This window comes from Coregonus clupeaformis, chromosome 24 (genome assembly GCF_020615455.1).
Source record: "Coregonus clupeaformis isolate EN_2021a chromosome 24, ASM2061545v1, whole genome shotgun sequence".
Taxonomy (NCBI): Eukaryota; Metazoa; Chordata; class Actinopteri; order Salmoniformes; family Salmonidae; genus Coregonus; species Coregonus clupeaformis.
Genome location: NC_059215.1, coordinates 17,178,992 through 17,197,237, shown reverse-complemented (window position 1 = coordinate 17,197,237; position 18,246 = coordinate 17,178,992). Strand labels below are relative to the sequence as shown.

General features: G+C 42.5%; 2 protein-coding genes across 2 annotated transcripts in view; both read right to left on the bottom strand.

Annotated features, from left to right (window-relative positions):
- LOC121537899 (receptor tyrosine-protein kinase erbB-3) overlaps positions 1 to 6,986 on the bottom strand; it is a 51,786-nt gene extending 44,800 nt beyond the window's left edge. Inside the window, exon 1 of the mRNA XM_041845543.1 lies at positions 6,576 to 6,986. Within this exon, the coding sequence (XP_041701477.1) occupies positions 6,576 to 6,654 (79 nt within the window). The 5' untranslated portion in view covers positions 6,655 to 6,986. The remainder of the gene's footprint in view (positions 1 to 6,575) is intronic.
- Positions 6,987 to 12,153: 5,167 nt separating this feature from the next.
- LOC121537898 (ADP-ribosylation factor 3) lies at positions 12,154 to 18,039 on the bottom strand. The gene is made up of 5 exons (XM_041845542.2): positions 17,981 to 18,039; positions 16,557 to 16,785; positions 14,342 to 14,452; positions 13,341 to 13,465; positions 12,154 to 13,116 (listed from the first exon to the last, which is right to left on the bottom strand). Exons 2-5 carry the CDS (start codon positions 16,702 to 16,704, stop codon positions 12,955 to 12,957), a joined length of 546 nt encoding a protein of 181 aa, XP_041701476.1. The 5' UTR covers positions 16,705 to 16,785; positions 17,981 to 18,039; the 3' UTR covers positions 12,154 to 12,954.
- Positions 18,040 to 18,246: the final 207 nt, after the last annotated feature.

The following is an 18,246-nucleotide window of genomic DNA, read 5'->3' as shown; positions in this document are numbered from 1 at the left end:
ATAGGGCATATAGAGACCAGTCAATAGGGCATATAGAGACCAGTCAATAGGGCATATAGAGACCAGTCAATAGGGCATATAGAGACCAGTCAATAGGGCATATAGAGAACAGTCAATAGGGCATATAGAGACCAGTCAATAGGGCATATAGAGACCAGTCAATAGGGCATATAGAGACCAGTCAATAGGGCATATAGAGACCAGTCAATAGGGAGTATAGAGACCAGTCAATAGGGCATATAGAGACCAGTCAATAGGGCATATAGAGAACAGTCAATAGGGCGTATAGAGACCAGTCAATAGGGCATATAGAGACCAGTCAATAGGGCATATAGAGACCAGTCAATAGGGCGTATAGAGACCAGTCAATAGGGCGTATAGAGACCAGTCAATAGGGCGTATAGAGACCAGTCAATAGGGCATATAGAGACCAGTCAATAGGGCATATAGAGACCAGTCAATAGGGCGTATAGAGACCAGTCAATAGGGCGTATAGAGACCAGTCAATAGGGCGTATAGAGACCAGTCAATAGGGCATATATAGAGACCAGTCAATAGGGCATATATAGAGACCAGTCAATAGGGCATATAGAGACCAGTCAATAGGGCGTATAGAGACCAGTCAATAGGGCATATAGAGACCAGTCAATAGGACATATAGAGACCAGTCAATAGGGCATATAGAGACCAGTCAATAGGACATATAGAGACCAGTCAATAGGGCATATAGAGACCAGTCAATAGGGCATATAGAGACCAGTCAATAGGGCATATAGAGACCAGTCAATAGGGCATATAGAGACCAGTCAATAGGGCATATAGAGACCAGTCAATAGGGCATATAGAGACCAGTCAATAGGGCGTATAGAGACCAGTCAATAGGGCATATAGAGACCAGTCAATAGGGCATATAGAGACCAGTCAATAGGGCATATAGAGACCAGTCAATAGGGCATATAGAGACCAGTCAATAGGGCATATAGAGACCAGTCAATAGGGCATATAGAGACCAGTCAATAGGGCATATAGAGACCAGTCAATAGGGCATATAGAGACCAGTCAATAGGGCGTATAGAGACCAGTCAATAGGGCGTATAGAGACCAGTCAATAGGGCATATAGAGACCAGTCAATAGGGCGTATAGAGACCAGTCAATAGGGCGTATAGAGACCAGTCAATAGGACATATAGAGACCAGTCAATAGGACATATAGAGACCAGTCAATAGGGCATATAGAGACCAGTCAATAGGGCATTTAGAGACCAGTCAATAGGACATATAGAGACCAGTCAATAGGGCATATAGAGACCAGTCAATAGGGCATATAGAGACCAGTCAATAGGGCATATAGAGACCAGTCAATAGGGCATATAGAGACCAGTCAATAGGGCATATAGAGACCAGTCAATAGGGCATATAGAGACCAGTCAATAGGGCGTATAGAGACCAGTCAATAGGGCATATAGAGACCAGTCAATAGGGCATATAGAGAACAGTCAATAGGGCGTATAGAGACCAGTCAATAGGGCATATAGAGACCAGTCAATAGGGCATATAGAGACCAGTCAATAGGGCGTATAGAGACCAGTCAATAGGGCGTATAGAGACCAGTCAATAGGGCGTATAGAGACCAGTCAATAGGGCATATAGAGACCAGTCAATAGGGCGTATAGAAACCAGTCAATAGGGCGTATAGAGACCAGTCAATAGGGCGTATAGAGACCAGTCAATAGGGCATATAGAGACCAGTCAATAGGGCGTATAGAGACCAGTCAATAGGGCGTATAGAGACCAGTCAATAGGGCATATAGAGACCAGTCAATAGGGCATATAGAGACCAGTCAATAGGGCATATAGAGACCAGTCAATAGGGCATATAGAGACCAGTCAATAGGGCATTTAGAGACCAGTCAATAGGACATATAGAGACCAGTCAATAGGGCATATAGAGACCAGTCAATAGGGCATATAGAGACCAGTCAATAGTGCATATAGAGACCAGTCAATAGGGCATATAGAGACCAGTCAATAGGGCATATAGAGACCAGTCAATAGGGCATATAGAGACCAGTCAATGGGACATATAGAGACCAGTCAATAGGGCATATAGAGACCAGTCAATAGGGTATATAGAGACCAGTCAATGGGACATATAGAGACCAGTCAATAGGGCATATAGAGACCAGTCAATAGGGCATATAGAGACCAGTCAATAGGGCATATAGACACCAGTCAATAGGGCATATAGAGACCAGTCAATAGGGCATTTAGAGACCAGTCAATGGGGCATATAGAGACCAGTCAATAGGGCATATAGAGACCAGTCAATAGGGCATACAGAGACCAGTCAATAGGGCATATAGAGACCAGTCAATAGGGCATATAGAGACCAGTCAATAGGGCATATAGAGACCAGTCAATAGGGCGTATAGAGACCAGTCAATAGGGCATATAGAGACCAGTCAATAGGGCATATAGAGAACAGTCAATAGGGCGTATAGAGACCAGTCAATAGGGCATATAGAGACCAGTCAATAGGGCATATAGAGACCAGTCAATAGGGCGTATAGAGACCAGTCAATAGGGCGTATAGAGACCAGTCAATAGGGCGTATAGAGACCAGTCAATAGGGCATATAGAGACCAGTCAATAGGGCGTATAGAGACCAGTCAATAGGGCGTATAGAGACCAGTCAATAGGGCGTATAGAGACCAGTCAATAGGGCATATAGAGACCAGTCAATAGGGCGTATAGAGACCAGTCAATAGGGCATATAGAGACCAGTCAATAGGACATATAGAGACCAGTCAATAGGGCATATAGAGACCAGTCAATAGGGCATTTAGAGACCAGTCAATAGGACATATAGAGACCAGTCAATAGGGCATATAGAGACCAGTCAATAGGGCATATAGAGACCAGTCAATAGGGCATATAGAGACCAGTCAATAGGGCATATAGAGACCAGTCAATAGGGCATATAGAGACCAGTCAATAGGGCGTATAGAGACCAGTCAATAGGGCATATAGAGACCAGTCAATAGGGCATATAGAGAACAGTCAATAGGGCGTATAGAGACCAGTCAATAGGGCATATAGAGACCAGTCAATAGGGCATATAGAGACCAGTCAATAGGGCGTATAGAGACCAGTCAATAGGGCGTATAGAGACCAGTCAATAGGGCGTATAGAGACCAGTCAATAGGGCATATAGAGACCAGTCAATAGGGCGTATAGAAACCAGTCAATAGGGCGTATAGAGACCAGTCAATAGGGCGTATAGAGACCAGTCAATAGGGCATATAGAGACCAGTCAATAGGGCGTATAGAGACCAGTCAATAGGGCGTATAGAGACCAGTCAATAGGGCATATAGAGACCAGTCAATAGGGCATATAGAGACCAGTCAATAGGGCATTTAGAGACCAGTCAATAGGACATATAGAGACCAGTCAATAGGGCATATAGAGACCAGTCAATAGGGCATATAGACACCAGTCAATAGGGCATATAGAGACCAGTCAATAGGGCATTTAGAGACCAGTCAATGGGGCATATAGAGACCAGTCAATAGGGCATATAGAGACCAGTCAATGGGACATATAAAGACCAGTCAATAGGGCATATAGAGACCAGTCAATAGGGCATATAGACACCAGTCAATAGGGCATATAGAGACCAGTCAATAGGGCATATAGAGACCAGTCAATAGGGCATATAGAGACCAGTCAATAGGGCATATAGAGACCAGTCAATGGGGCATATAGACACCAGTCAATAGGGCATTTAGACACCAGTCAATAGGGCATATAGACACCAGTCAATAGGGCATATAGACACCAGTCAATAGGGCATATAGAGACCAGTCAATATGGCATTTAGACACCAGTCAATAGGGCATTTAGACACCAGTCAATAGGGCATATAGAGACCAGTCAATAGGGCATATAGAGACCAGTCAATGGGACATATAGAGACCAGTCAATAGGGCATATAGAGACCAGTCAATAGGGCATACAGAGACCAGTCAATAGGGCATTTAGACACCAGTCAATAGGGCATATAGAGACCAGTCAATAGGGCATATAGAGACCATTCAATAGGGCATATAGAGACCAGTCAATGGGACATATAGAGACCAGTCAATAGGGCATACAGAGAACAGTCAATAGGGCGTATAGAGACCATTCAATAGGGCATATAGAGACCAGTCAATAGGGCGTATAGAGACCAGTCAATGGGACATATAGAGACCAGTCAATAGGGCATATAGAGACCAGTCAATAGGGCGTATAGAGACCAGTCAATAGGGCATATAGAGACCAGTCAATAGGGCATATAGAGACCAGTCAATAGGGCATATAGAGACCATTCAATAGGGCGTATAGAGACCAGTCAATAGGGCATATAGAGACCAGTCAATAGGGCATATAGAGACCAGTCAATAGGGCGTATAGAGACCAGTCAATAGGGCGTATAGAGACCAGTCAATAGGGCGTATAGAGACCAGTCAATGGGACATATAGAGACCAGTCAATAGGGCATATAGAGACCAGTCAATAGGGCATATAGAGACCAGTCAATAGGGCGTATAGAGAACAGTCAATAGGGCGTATAGAGACCAGTCAATAGGGCGTATAGAGACCAGTCAATGGGACATATAGAGACCAGTCAATAGGGCATATAGAGTGTACCTTTTTATAGCCTACACATGTGAGAGTCCAGTTTACACACAGTAGGACATTGTCTACCTTTATTGAGTCTACATGTTTTTGTCCCACAGTGAGTTCCATTCAACCAACCAGAGGTTTCACAGTATGCTGCATATAAACAGCACACAAAACACTTGTGTGCCATGTTGATATCAGTCCACAACAACATGCCAAAAGTCTTGGCTGGTTTTCTACCAGTAGTGTAGGAGCTGCTGTGTCATCAGGGCCACAGGTGGGTGTGGTCTACCTGCTCTCCTGCTCCCTGCTATATCCACTGAGACTCAGAGAGCAAACTGGCGATTCCTCTACAGTCACCCAGACCAGGACAGAGACAGACACACCCTCTCAGGTGAAACAGGAAAGGAGCAGTAAAACATTTTTTTTACTGTGAAATACAGGAACAGGAAAGCAACCTCTTGAGAAACAGACTTTTAGACTTTCTGTGTTCTGTGTGTCATCAGCAGTGATACATTCCCATGAAAATAATAAAAACAATGCATTTGATTATCAACACAAAATGTAAAGTGATGCTTGATTACAAAAATAATGGCTACATGCTACAGCCAATACACATGGAATTGATCTGCTGGTTTATAACTACAGTGCATTCAGAAAGTATTTAGACCCCTTGACTTTTTCCACATTTTGTTATGTTACAGCCTTATCGATCTAAAATGGATTAATCTACACACAATACCCCATAACAATAAAAACAGGTTTGTAATTTGTTTTGCTAATAAAAAATAAAAAATACAGAAATATCACAATTACATAAGTATTCAGACCCTTTACTCAGTACTTTGTTGAATCACCTTTGGCAGCGATTACAGCCTCGAGTCTTCTTGAGTATGGCACTACAAGCTTGGCACACCTGTATTTGGGGAGTTTCTCCCATTCTTCTCTGCAGATCCTCTCAAGCTCTGTCAGGTTGGATGGGGAGCGTCGCTGCACAGCTATTTTCAGGTCTCTCCAGAGATGTTAGATCGGGTTCAAGTCTGGGCTCTGGCTGGGCCACTCAAGGACATTAAGATACTTGTATCAAAGCCACTCCTGCGTTGTCTTGGCTGTGTGCTTAGGGTCGTTGTCCTGTTGTAAGGTGAACCTTTACTCCAGTCTGATTTCCTGAGCGCTCTGGAGCAGGTTTTTATCAAGGATCTCTCTGTACTTTGCTCTGTCAGAGTGACCATCGGGTTCTTGGTCCCTCCCTGACTAAGGCCCTTCTCCCCCGATTGCTCAGTTTGGCCGGGCAGCCAGCTCTAGGAAGAGTCTTGGCGGTTCCAAACTTCTTCCATTTAAGAATGATGGAGGCCACTGTGTTCTTGGGGACCTTCAATGATGCAGAAATGTTTTGGTACCCTTCCCCAGATCTGTGCCTCGACACAATCCTGTCTTGGAGCTCTACGGACAATTCCTTCGACCTCATGGCTTGGTTTTTGCTCTGACATGCACTGTCAACTGTGGGACCTTATATAGACAGGTGTGTGCCTTTCCAAATAATGTCAAATCAATTGAATTTACCACAGGTAAATCAAGTTGTAGAAACATCTCAAGGATGATCAATGGAAACAGGATGCACCTGAGCTCAATTTCGAGTCTCATAGCAAAGGGTCTGAATACTTATGTAAATAAGGTATTTCAGTTTTTTATTTTAATACATTTGCAAAAATGTCTAAAAGCCTGTTTTTGCTTTGTCATTATGGTGTATTGTGTGTAGATTGATGAGGGGAAATGTTTATTTAATCAATTTTAGAATTAGGCTGTAACGTAACAAAATGTGGAAAAGGTCAAAGGGTCCGAATACTTTCCGAATGCAAAGTTTGTAGTTGATTTAGTGACACATATCACCATTCATAAAATCACTTACCTTCCTGCGTTTGAGACGACGTGGACTGTAGACATGATATCATTATAATACACAGAACAGACACCTGCAAATGGTCCATGCCTAGGTCCAAACCAGCCGAATAATAATCATGACCAGGAATTACAGTAGAGCAGGTCGGTTTAATCCTCAAGAAGTCCTCAACTCGTTAGATACTTTTTTTTGGAAAGGCAAAACAATTTCAACAAATTATAACTTCGAGATTGATCTTCATAAGACTCGAGACTCAAGTCTACAGTTGATAGGTCCAAGTTTCAGTACCACGATTACTTTCCCTTTCTCTCTAATAAGAAGCCTATTTACAGTGTCGCATTGACTTGACGCAGAAACATTATCGTATTATTAGATAAGATACTTCCAGTGAATATGGGCGGTGAATAAATTCCGATATGGTGCGTCAATACAGAGTTTGGCAAAAGTGAACAAGTATTTTGATGCTCAGCTTTCACTCCTAGCGGTGATACAGACCAGACAGGCACTTGATTGGCCAGATCAGTTTGTTTACCAATCAGTAGTCGTTACTTCTGAGCGCTAGTGAGAAAATCCGTTTCATTTTGTGGCTACTTTAAAACATTACGATAATATTTGCTACATAAATAAAAGGTCAAGGATTAGCCTAATCTGATTTATAAATATATGAAAACACTGTTGATGATTTCAATGGGCCCTTTCTAAATACAATCATATCTAGAAAAATGGGTCATTGACATTAATGACGTTTATTATAATATTGTAATATGGTTATAATAAAAAAGTTATGTCTTGGGTGTAGCCTATGGTTAAAATGATTACACTGAAATTCATTAACACAAATTGGTCAGAATCCTAACATGTAGGCTAATAGCAGCATGCTTGATTATCCATGAAAATAAATTGTAAGCAAAGCTTAGTAGGCTACTGAAACAATATAAGAACATTATTTAGCATCATCCTAAATGTGTTTATTTCCATTCCATGTAGACTATTTTGGACCAGTGTTACTTTCAATCAGTGACAGGTTTAGGGTCTGAGTGGCTGTACTGTCTGTCTCCATGCAATGAACAGCAGTATTGTCCTCCAGCCCTGTCAACTGGTTAATCAGTGCTGTTTTGATGCGATTGGAGCAGCCTGTCACAGTGGCATCATTGTCAAACGGTCAAGTGACTTCTGAACCCAAACCCAGAACATAGAATCTATGCTTCATTCCAACAGAATGGAACACACAACACACAACTCAGAACAGAGAATAGGCCTCATATTCCATGCCATGTCGCACTCTATAAAAGAGAGCAGTTAATAAATGTACAGGAAATAAATATCTGGTTGTGATGAATATGTAACACAGTGTTGTTATTTCTGTTTCCATAATGAAGGACTAGGTAGATGAGTTGATGTAAAGATATATTCACACGCTCAGACAAAACATAGTAGGTTGAAAATGTTTAGGAACAGTGGCATTTGATTGATTTACACGAGTTATAGACACTTATTATAACGCTCTTTATAACACTTACAAAGACACGTATACAGCATTTATAGATGAGTTTCAACAAGCTTGTAAACATAGTAAGCTACCTTGTTCATACTTTCTTCACTGTAAAAGAAGGCTGTTCTTTCCATTTCCCTTACATCTATCAGCTATTAAAAAGATTCAAAGTGAAGTGTTGACCCATGGAGTTGAAAAGTCTGGAAAATTCTGTAATAAACTCAATAATAAAAACTCTGAATATTGTGTTGTTATGCAACACCATTATAATAGTTAGAAAAGGGGATGTTTACATCGTAATTTGAAATTTTGAATAGTGGGTCCATCTAGTGGCAGCATGATGTGACCATTTGACTTTTCTCTCAGTGTTTACATCAGACAGGCAGTACCTCATTTGTGTGCGTACATCCCATAGCTGTGCTGTGATTCCAGGTCATATATTTTAGATCCAGCAGGGGGAGACAAAGGCCAGCGCTCTGAGTTTCCTCTGCCTGCGAGCCTCTGAAGTTTCTTAGCTGAACTTTAGTTTAGTATGTTATACAAATTTAGCCATTCATGTAACACACACAATACATCCCCTTTCTAACTATTATAATGGTGTTGCATAACAACACAATATTCAGAGTTTTTATTACTGAGTTTATTACAGAATTTTCCTGACTTTTCAACTCCATGGGTCAACTCTTCACTTTGAATCTTTCTAATAGCAGATAGATGTAAGGGAAATGGAAAGAACAGCCTTCCTTTACAGTAAAGAACGTATTCAGGTGTCAGCCAATCCTGAATCTGTCATCTGAGGTTCTATCTACAGACTACAGACTATTCTTATAGACAGACTACTATGAGTGGGTGGCTCCATGACAGACTACTATGATGGCTCCATGATTGCCCAAGCTTCTGTTGCCAGACCTCGTCAGATTCTTCACCAGAGTATCATCATTATCCCTGGTGGCCCTAGCCTGTCTGCCTGTCTGTCTGTCTGTCTGTCTGTCTGTCTGTCTGTCTGTCTGTCTGTCTGTCTGTCTGTCTGTCTGTCTGTCTGTCTGTCTGTCTGTCTGTCTGTCTGTCTGTCTGTCTGTCTGTCTGTCTGTCTGTCTGTCTGTCTGTCTGTCTGTCTGTCTTTCTGTCTGTACTGTCTGACTGTATATCTGTCCGGGGCCAGGCTGTGTGTGGAGGCAGGTTGATGCTCCAGTCCCCAGTCCTCTGCATGGCCTTTACATCCTGGCTGGTCGCCATTCCCTTCAACAGATTGATGAATTGATTGTGGGGCTGCTGCCAGTGTGTCTGTGCCCTGGGCGAGGGGTGTCCCGGTTACGGGAGAGAATCCCAGCTATGGCACCCGCCCTGGGGCCGCTATTGTGGCTGGCCTGCAGGGGGCCCAGGGGGCCAGAGAGCAGCTCTCTCTGACCCACATACTGCTGTCACACCCCTGGAGACACAGCACTGGAGCTGAAGGGGGAAGGGGTGGGGGACACAGCACTGGAACTGAAGGGGGAAGGGGCGGGGGACACAGCACTGGAACTGAAGGGGGAAGGGGCAGGGAACACAGCACTGGAACTGAAGGGGGAAGGGGCGGGGGACACAGCACTGGAACTGAGGGCGGTTGTGGGGGGCGGATTGGGACTGGGGCTAGGGTAGGGGGCCAGTGCTGGAGCTGGGGGGGAGTGGGCTGGAGGGCTGGAGACATAGGGCTGTTGCGGAGATCGGACATGGGCTGGGGGTATGAGAGGGCTGGGGCCAATAGGGACCTCTGAATCGCTGAACTAAATTGTGGGCCATGCTGTGAAAATCTTTCACACACACCCCAAAACTCAAAAGAAGTCCTAACTCGATTTGAAGACATGGAATCGAAATGATTGCAAGAAACATAACTTGAATGTAGGTATTTGTATTGCTCTACCAGAGCAGTTAACAGGTAAACTGGTATCACTGGACACATCCTCACCAATACATACAGTTGAAGTCGAAAGTTTACATACACCTTAGCCAAATACATTTAAACTCAGTTTTTCACAATTCCTGACATTTAATCCTAGTAAAAATTCCCTGTCTTAGGTCAGTAAGGATCACCTCTTTATTTTAAGAATGTGAAATGTCAGAATAATAGTAGAGAGAATTATTTATTTCATTCCCAGTGGGTTAGAAGTTTACATACACTCAATTAGTGTTTGGTAGCATTGCCTTTAAATTGTTTAACTTCGGTCAAACGTTTCGGGTAGCCTTCCACAAGCTTCCCACAATAAGTTGGGTGAATTTTGGCCCATTCCTCCTGACAGAGCTGGTGTAACTGAGTCAGGTTTGTAGGCCTCCTTGCTCGCACATGCTTTTTCAGTTCTGCCCACAAATGTTCTATAGGATTGAGGTCAGGGCTTTGTGATGGCCAGTCCAATACCTTGACTTTGTTGTCCTTAAGCCATTTTGCCACAACTTTGGAAGTATGCTTGTGGTCATTGTCCATTTGGAAGACCCATTTGCGACCAAGCTTTAACTTCCTGACTGATGTCTTGAGATGTTGCTTCAATATATCCACATAATTTTCCTTCCTCATGATGCCATCTATTTTGTGAAGTGCACCAGTCCCTCCTGCAGCAAAGCACCCCACACAGCATGATGCTGCCACCCTGTGCTTCACGGTTGGGATGGTGTTCATCAGCTTGCAAGCAGCCCCCTTTTTCCTCCAAACATAACGATGGTCATTATGGCCAAACAGTTATATTTTTGTTTTATCAGACCAGAGGACATTTCTCCAAAAAGTAAGATCTTTGTCCCCATGTGCAGTTGCAAACCGTAGTCTGGCTTTTTTATGGCGGCCTTTCAGGTTATGTCGATATAGGACTCATTTTACTGTGGATATAGATACTTTTGTACCTGTTTCCTCCAGCATCTTCACAAGGCCCTTTGCTGTTGTTCTGGGATTGATTTGCACTTTTCGCACCAAAGTACGTTCATCTCTAGGAGACAGAACGCGTCTCCTTCCTGAGCGGTATGACGGCTGCGTGGTCCCATGGTGTTTATACTTGCATACTATTGTTTGTACAGATGAACATGGTACCTTCAGGCGTTTGGAAATTGCTCTCAAGGATGAACCAGACTTGTGGAGGTCTACAATTTTTTTTTTCTTGGCTGATTTCTTTTGATTTTCCCATGATGTCAAGCAAAGAGGCACTGAGTTTGAAGGTAGGCCTTGAAATACATCCTCAGGTACACCTCCAATTGACTCAATTAGCCTATCAGAAGCTTCTAAAGCCATGACATCATTTTCTGGAATTTTCCAAGCTGTTTAAAGGCACAGTCAACAAGTGTATGTAAACTTCTGACCCACTGGAATTGTGATACAGTAATAATAATAATATGCCATTTAGCAGACGCATTTATCCAAAGCAACTTACAGTCATGCGTGCATACATTTTTGTGTATGGGTGGTCCCGGGGATCGAACCCACTACCTTGGCGTTACAAGCGCCGTGCTCTGCCAGCTGAGCTACAGAGGACCACACAGTGAATTATAAGTGAAATAATCTGTCTGTAAACAATTGTTGGAAAAATTACTTGTGTCATGCACAAAGTAGATGTCCTAACCGACTTACCAAAACTATAGTTTGTTAACAAGAAATTTGTGGAGTGGTTGAAAAACAAGTTTTAATGACTCCAACCTAAGTGTATGTAAACTTCCGACTTCAACTGTATGTGTGTGTTGTCTTGGCAGGAGGTTCAGGAGGTATTAGCAGTGCCCTGGCCACAGCGCTAGCTCTCAGCCAATCCAGGGACTCCAGGGACTTCAACTGTATGTACTCATGACTAGGATTCAATCGTCAATCCGTTTTCTGAGTATTAACATTCATATTTGAACCTTGTTTCAATGCTTTTTAACACACATTATTAATTGGAATGTTAAGTAATTATATTGTTACAGTAATATAACATAACTTATTTTTAAATATTGCACAGACTCAACTGAGTTAAAGGATGGAAAAATGAAATGAAGTGATACATTTTGCAACAATTGTGGTCCCACACATAAACCATCATCAGAATAAAAGGGGTTTCAACACTAGTGATACTGTATAAGGCAACAAAAACAATTGTCTCACCAAACCAAACTCAATGTAGGAAATGTAATATACAAGCTGTAATGTTATATTCACACATCTATACACATCAGTCCATACACGAATCCTGATATCTACAATTGAACATATCAACCACAATGATTACTTTCAGGTATATTTCAGATATATTCTTACAGGTATATGTTTGTACTTGTTAAGCAAAATGTGTAAATATACAGTTGACATAGAAAAAAGCATGCTTTTGCATATTGGATGTGTTTTACACAAACCTATGTCACTCTCAATTAATATCTACCATTACTGCGTTACTCCAACCAGCAGTAGCAATTTTAGTGTAAAAGGAGAATACTGTCAGAAGACACTGGCTAAATAGACAACATTAGACAGATACAATTTCAAACTTCATTTCAAAGAGTTCATTTACTATATGGCCATGCATAATACTGTGTTCCAAACCAAACTAACATTGCCATTGTCCATTCTGAAATAAATACATAAATAAATAACAACTAAATTAATAAATAAATGGTGTTGCTTAATACTTTTTAAAGGTTATTATTAAGGTTAATGTATTGACATTGATGGCCCGTGTTTGGGCAGTGCTAACCATTTAGTTGACAACAGGCTGAAAATGTCCTCAAGGAATGGGGATAGGAATCCTCAAGCAATAGGGATATTCTCTCTAAGTCCCCTTCCTACACACCAATCATATTTCACTACCACCATGTCAGGATCTTTCACTTAATGGATCAACTAAAACCAACTACCACTTTTTGATTCAAGAGCTGACACTAAGGTTTCTCCTCACTCTCCTCTGATTGGTCCACTCACTTCTTGTTCTTCAGCTGATTGGCCAGCCAGTCAAGGCCCTCGTATAGGCCGTCTCCGCTGGTGGCGCAGGTGGCCTGGATGTACCAGTTTCGGTGACGGAGGGAGTGGAGCCCCAGCTTGTCTGTGATCTCTGCTGCGTTCATGGCATTGGGCAGGTCCTAGACGCCGAACGTGAAGTAGAGATGGAAGGATAGGAGTGGAGAAGAGCACATGAGAGAGCAGGATAGGCGTAAGGAAGGCACAGGTAGACAGAAGGACAGGTAGACAGAAGGACAGGTAGCAAGGAAAATCACATGATTTAGACACAGGCAACAGATACAAATATATGGTGAGTGAGGCAATAGAATAGAATAGAACAGAATAAGCACTTTATTGTCCATACCTGTTTGTTAGCGAAGATAAGAAGCACGGCGTCTCGTAGCTCGTCCTCAGCCAGCATCCTCATCAGCTCCTCTCGAGCCTCGTTCACCCGCTCACGATCATTACTGTCCACCACGAAGATCAGACCTGGAACCACAACAGACCTGACTTCAACAAACGACATACCCTCAAGGTAGCAACCAGGAATCGGGACAAGCCTGTCAACAAACTACAGACCCTTTGAAGACAAAGGTTTACTGTCTGACATCCCCCTTTATCAGAATGAACAGGTTAAAGGTAGTCAGCTAAATTGACCCACTATGCTGTTTACTTCCTGCATCTACGTAATATCGCTAACTCTACCTTTAATGTTCCAAGGGCTGTGAGAGGGGTTTTGTACACATACCGTATCATAGGTATAGTATATAATAGAAAGACATGACAAAATCATAATATAATACTGGTAAGATGCTTTGAATTTGCCTTTTAAAAACTTGCTCATTTGAGGCCGTTAATGCAGTATGCAAATGTCTATAACTAGAGTGTGTAAGTCAGCCCAATACATCATTGTGCTGGATGTGTCATAGGCCTGGAGTGGCAGTCTTTGTCCCAGCGTGGGACTATAGCCCTCAAATAAAAATCTCGAAGCCAGTTACACTGCTTTTGTTCATTTTTCCCCTCTAATTTGGTACGGATTTAGACACCAGGTGTGTGCAATTAATTATCAGGTAGAACAGAAAACTAGCAGTACTCCGGACCTTGTTGAGTAAGATTTGAATACCCCTGCTCTATAGTGTCACCAACCAATGTTCTAACACAGGTCTCCTGCACTCCCCCAGACTGAGTTAGCCCACTGAGCTAAAGCATAGGCAGTAGCTTGAGGGGCTAACGCAAGTTTTTAGGTCTCAGGCAAGGTTACACAGTCACAGATTAGTGAGAGCCAGAGCTCTCCTGCTCAGCTTACACGTCACAAGAATGTGTTAGCCCGCTGAGCTAAAGCGTATTAGCTCCCCTTATACTTACCCTGTGTGTTCTGGAAGTAGTGTCTCCACAGAGGCCTGATCTTGTCCTGACCACCCACGTCCCACACCGTGAAGCTGATGTTCTTATACTCAACCGTCTCCACGTTAAACCCTGAGCAGGGGAAGGAGCATGTGTGTTACAAATGCCTTATAAAGAGCTGTAGGTGTGTTACAAATGCCTTATAAAGAGCTGTAGGTGTGTTACAAATGCCTTATAAAGAGCTGTAGGTGTGTTACAAATGCCTTATAAAGAGCTGTAGGTGTGTTATAAACACCTTATAAACAGCTGTATGTGTGTTATAAACACCTTATAAACAGCTGTAGGTATGTTATAAACACCTTATAAACAGCTGTAGGTATGTTATAAACACCTTATAAACAGCTGTAGGTGTGTTATAAACACCTTATAAACAGATGTAGGTGTGTTATAAACACCTTACAAGAGCTGTGTGTGTGTTGTAAATGCCATTTAAACAGTTGTAGGTGTGTAGTGATTAAAGGCCAGTGCAGTCAAAATTAAGTTTTTACTGTGTTTTGTATCACAGCTGATGAAACTAACACTGTAAAAGTGTGAACAATTTTCTATCAGTGTTATTTCCTGATAGTTACTGGTCGAAAATGCAATCTACACAGGAACTTCTAATCAGCAGGTTTGCATGGGCGGGCATTTCAGCTTTCCATGGTAACATCACCATGCGGTAAAATTGGTTGATAGACCAATAACAAAGAGAGTTCCCAGGGATGGCTCCAGGCATAAGCGACGTAAGCCTTCCCCCCAATTTTAGGAACTCAGTTGGGGTCTCAACTTACTGTTGAGAGTTAGAATAGTAGAACACACAAGGTGCAAGTTAGAAATTTGGTTGTACATTAGCAATTTTTCTCTTGTTATGTCAGACACTGACACTGAATCTGTGTGATTTATGACCATTAGGGTGGGGGCTCCTGCACATACTGTTGTTGTTGATGTTTTTTTTACTGTTACAAACTGTCTTTCTATTTGTGCAAAATAAAATAAACAAAGACACTGACAGTCACTCAATTAGCCATGTCAGCTAACAATTTAGTTTAGCCAGCTATCTAAACTTGTAGTAATCATGGTCGAATACCGCCTGGTCACGCAGGGCACGTGCCCAGGGGCCCTGAACTCCTTGGGGCCCCCATTGATTTAGTTAGTCACTCTCATTCAGATATCATTAACATGGCATAAGTCATGGCAAAATGTTTAGAATTGCAGGAAATGAGTTATTTTATCTCCGCCCCATGGCAAAATGTGTGGAACTGCAGAAAACTTGCTTTAAAACTGCAACATATTTTTTTGTGTGGGATGAACTCAGTCGGGGTCTCACCTTATTGTTGAAAGTTAGAATAGTAGAATACACAATGTGCAAGTTCGAAATTTGGTTGTGCATTAGCAATTTTTCTCTTGTTATGTCAGTCACTGACAGTCACTCAATTAGCCATGTCAGCTAACAATTTTAGTCTAGCCAGCTATCTAAACTTGTAGTAATCGTGGGGGCGGCAGGTAGCTTAGTGGTTAAGAGCGTTGTGCCAGTAACCGAAAGGTCTCTGGTTCTAATCCCCGAGCCGACTAGGTGAAAAATCTGTCGATGTGCCCTTGAGCAAGGCACTTAACCCTAATTGCTCATGTAAGTCGCTCTGGATAAGAGCGTCTGCTAAATGACTAAAATGTAAAATGTAAATGTAATCATGGCCAAATACTGACCAGGCATGCAGGGCACGTGCCCAGGGGCCCTGATCTCCAGGGGCCCCCCATTGATTTAGTTAGTCACTCTCACTCAGATATCATGGCATTAGTCATGTAGAATTGCAGGAAATTAGCTTTAAAACTGAAATTACCTGTAAAACCAAATCTCGCTTAGGGCCCCCAAAAGAATAGAGCCGGCCCTGAGAGTTCCAAACCTCACTGCCAATTATAGCTAGTTTTCAGTTTTCCCCTCCCCACTCAGACCCCTCCCAGACAGTCGTAGCAAGATTAAGAAATCGTTTTTTTTCTTCTTTTTTAATCTTTTTTAAAAATGGAAATCTATTACAGTAAGTTACTTAATTGTTACGCAGCAATTAGTTGATATTGATATAAAAATGGCTGCATTGGGTCTTTAAGGATAAGTAACATTTCTAAAAGATAACACATTTTACTTTTCTCTCATCCTTTGTAACCAATGACCTTCGTTGTGAGACTGAGAGACTTTCCATACCGATAGTGGGGATGGTGGTGACTATCTCTCCCAGCTTCAGTTTGTATAGGATGGTGGTCTTCCCTGCAGCGTCCAGCCCCACCATCAGGATCCTCATCTCCTTCTTCCCTAACAGGCTCTTCAGCAGGTTGCCAAAGATGTTCCCCATGGTGACTGACTGGCTGGTGGCTGGCTGGCTGGTTGACTGGTGACTGGCTGGCTGGTCAGACCTCAACTCACTGCTACAGAGCTGATGGGCAAAGAAGCTGGATGTTAGGGCCCAGAGTTTTTCATGATCTTGTAACTTAACCAATAAAAAATGGTCTCTAGTTGCATGCCACTAATGGGAGAATTATTCCTAGGGCCCAGGCAAAAGTCTGCATGCCCGGTCAAGTCACAAGGTGAGGAAAAACTGTTGCGCCCTGGAATAAGCTAATTCAACCATAGACTAAATGGCAAGCCAGCGGCTGAACAAACAGTACGTTTACTGAGTCAGAACCCCAGAGACATGCTGCAGGACACACAGTAGCCCTTCAACCACTACTCAGGCCATTAACACCTCATAACAGCTCCAAACCACATCAGAGGAAAACTAATCAAGTCTGTTTCACACCTCTACATGCGGGCTGAGGAAGCTGACCTGACTGAAGGCCTGTAGGCTGGCAGACTGCACACTGGTGAGAAGAGCTGCCATGTTGTAGGCTTACACTACCTACCGCAATCCCTTGTTGAGCTGGGTTTATGTGGTTTATAGTAGTTCTAATCTATACATTGAAATATGTTATTTAATATACAGTGATATATATGTGCCACTGTAACAGTAAAATGTAATCTGTCCCTACAGTAGGCTATAGTCCTAAAGCAAGGATCATCAAATTGTTCTAGGGTGGCACACTGCAGGTACAGTCTTCTGTTCTGAGTCAAAAATATTTAAATAGCCTAGCTTAAAAATACATGGATGAATGTGTTCATAAATTGATTTTTCAATCACTGCATCGCAGTGGCCGCATAGGATACTATGAAACACATCTGTCGTAGCGCAAGAGCACTCGCAGTGATGGCAGCAACCTCAGCTCAGTGCGCCTGTGTCTGTGGAGTGGAACACCCTTTATCTTTGCAGCACACTGCGCATCACAAAATGCCGGTTCAATCAAATAATAACATAGTAAATATCATATGTAGACAGTCACACTGTACACATCAGAAATGCCAGGGTTATTTCCATCCATAGGCATATTATGATTATCACCTTCTCCAGTCACGACAAGAAGCAATGCTTAGGTGGCCTGTATGGACGCCGTTAATTCACTAGGATCACTACCAACACCTAACGTTAGTTGCTTCATTACTGTAATGACATGACAAGATTAGATTGCCGCATTCTTGTATTTCAATAGTTTTACGTTATCCATAATTTTCATAATGCCCATCTCATTCTCACTTACCTCTTTTAGCCGTACCAGCTGGATTCGGGCAGCGCCGTTTGACTCTCGCGAGAAGACGCCAAGAATGACAGGGGTCTCGCGATAATGAGCTCCACAAGTACAGCTCTCCATCACTTCATGGGCCGATCACGCGCCCCCTTCACTGTCAATACATCTTGATACATTGTCAGTAGGAGGATGGGGGTCAATTCTTTTTTGTTGTTGTTGAAAATGTACTATTCGTTTTTTATGGGGAGTTTGTAATTCAATGATTTCTTTTGATTTAG

Bases quoted from the DNA above. Each gene is read 5' to 3' on its own strand.
- LOC121537898 (XM_041845542.2), bottom strand. From the start codon at position 16,704: ATGGGGAACATCTTTGGCAACCTGCTGAAGAGCCTGTTAGGGAAGAAG. The intron at 14,453-16,556 runs GTATGGAAAGTC...TCCCCTGCTCAG, and splicing joins CACCACCATCCCCACTATCG to GGTTTAACGTGGAGACGGTT. The intron at 13,117-13,340 runs GTATGGACAATA...TTCGGCGTCTAG, and splicing joins TTATCTTCGCTAACAAACAG to GACCTGCCCAATGCCATGAA.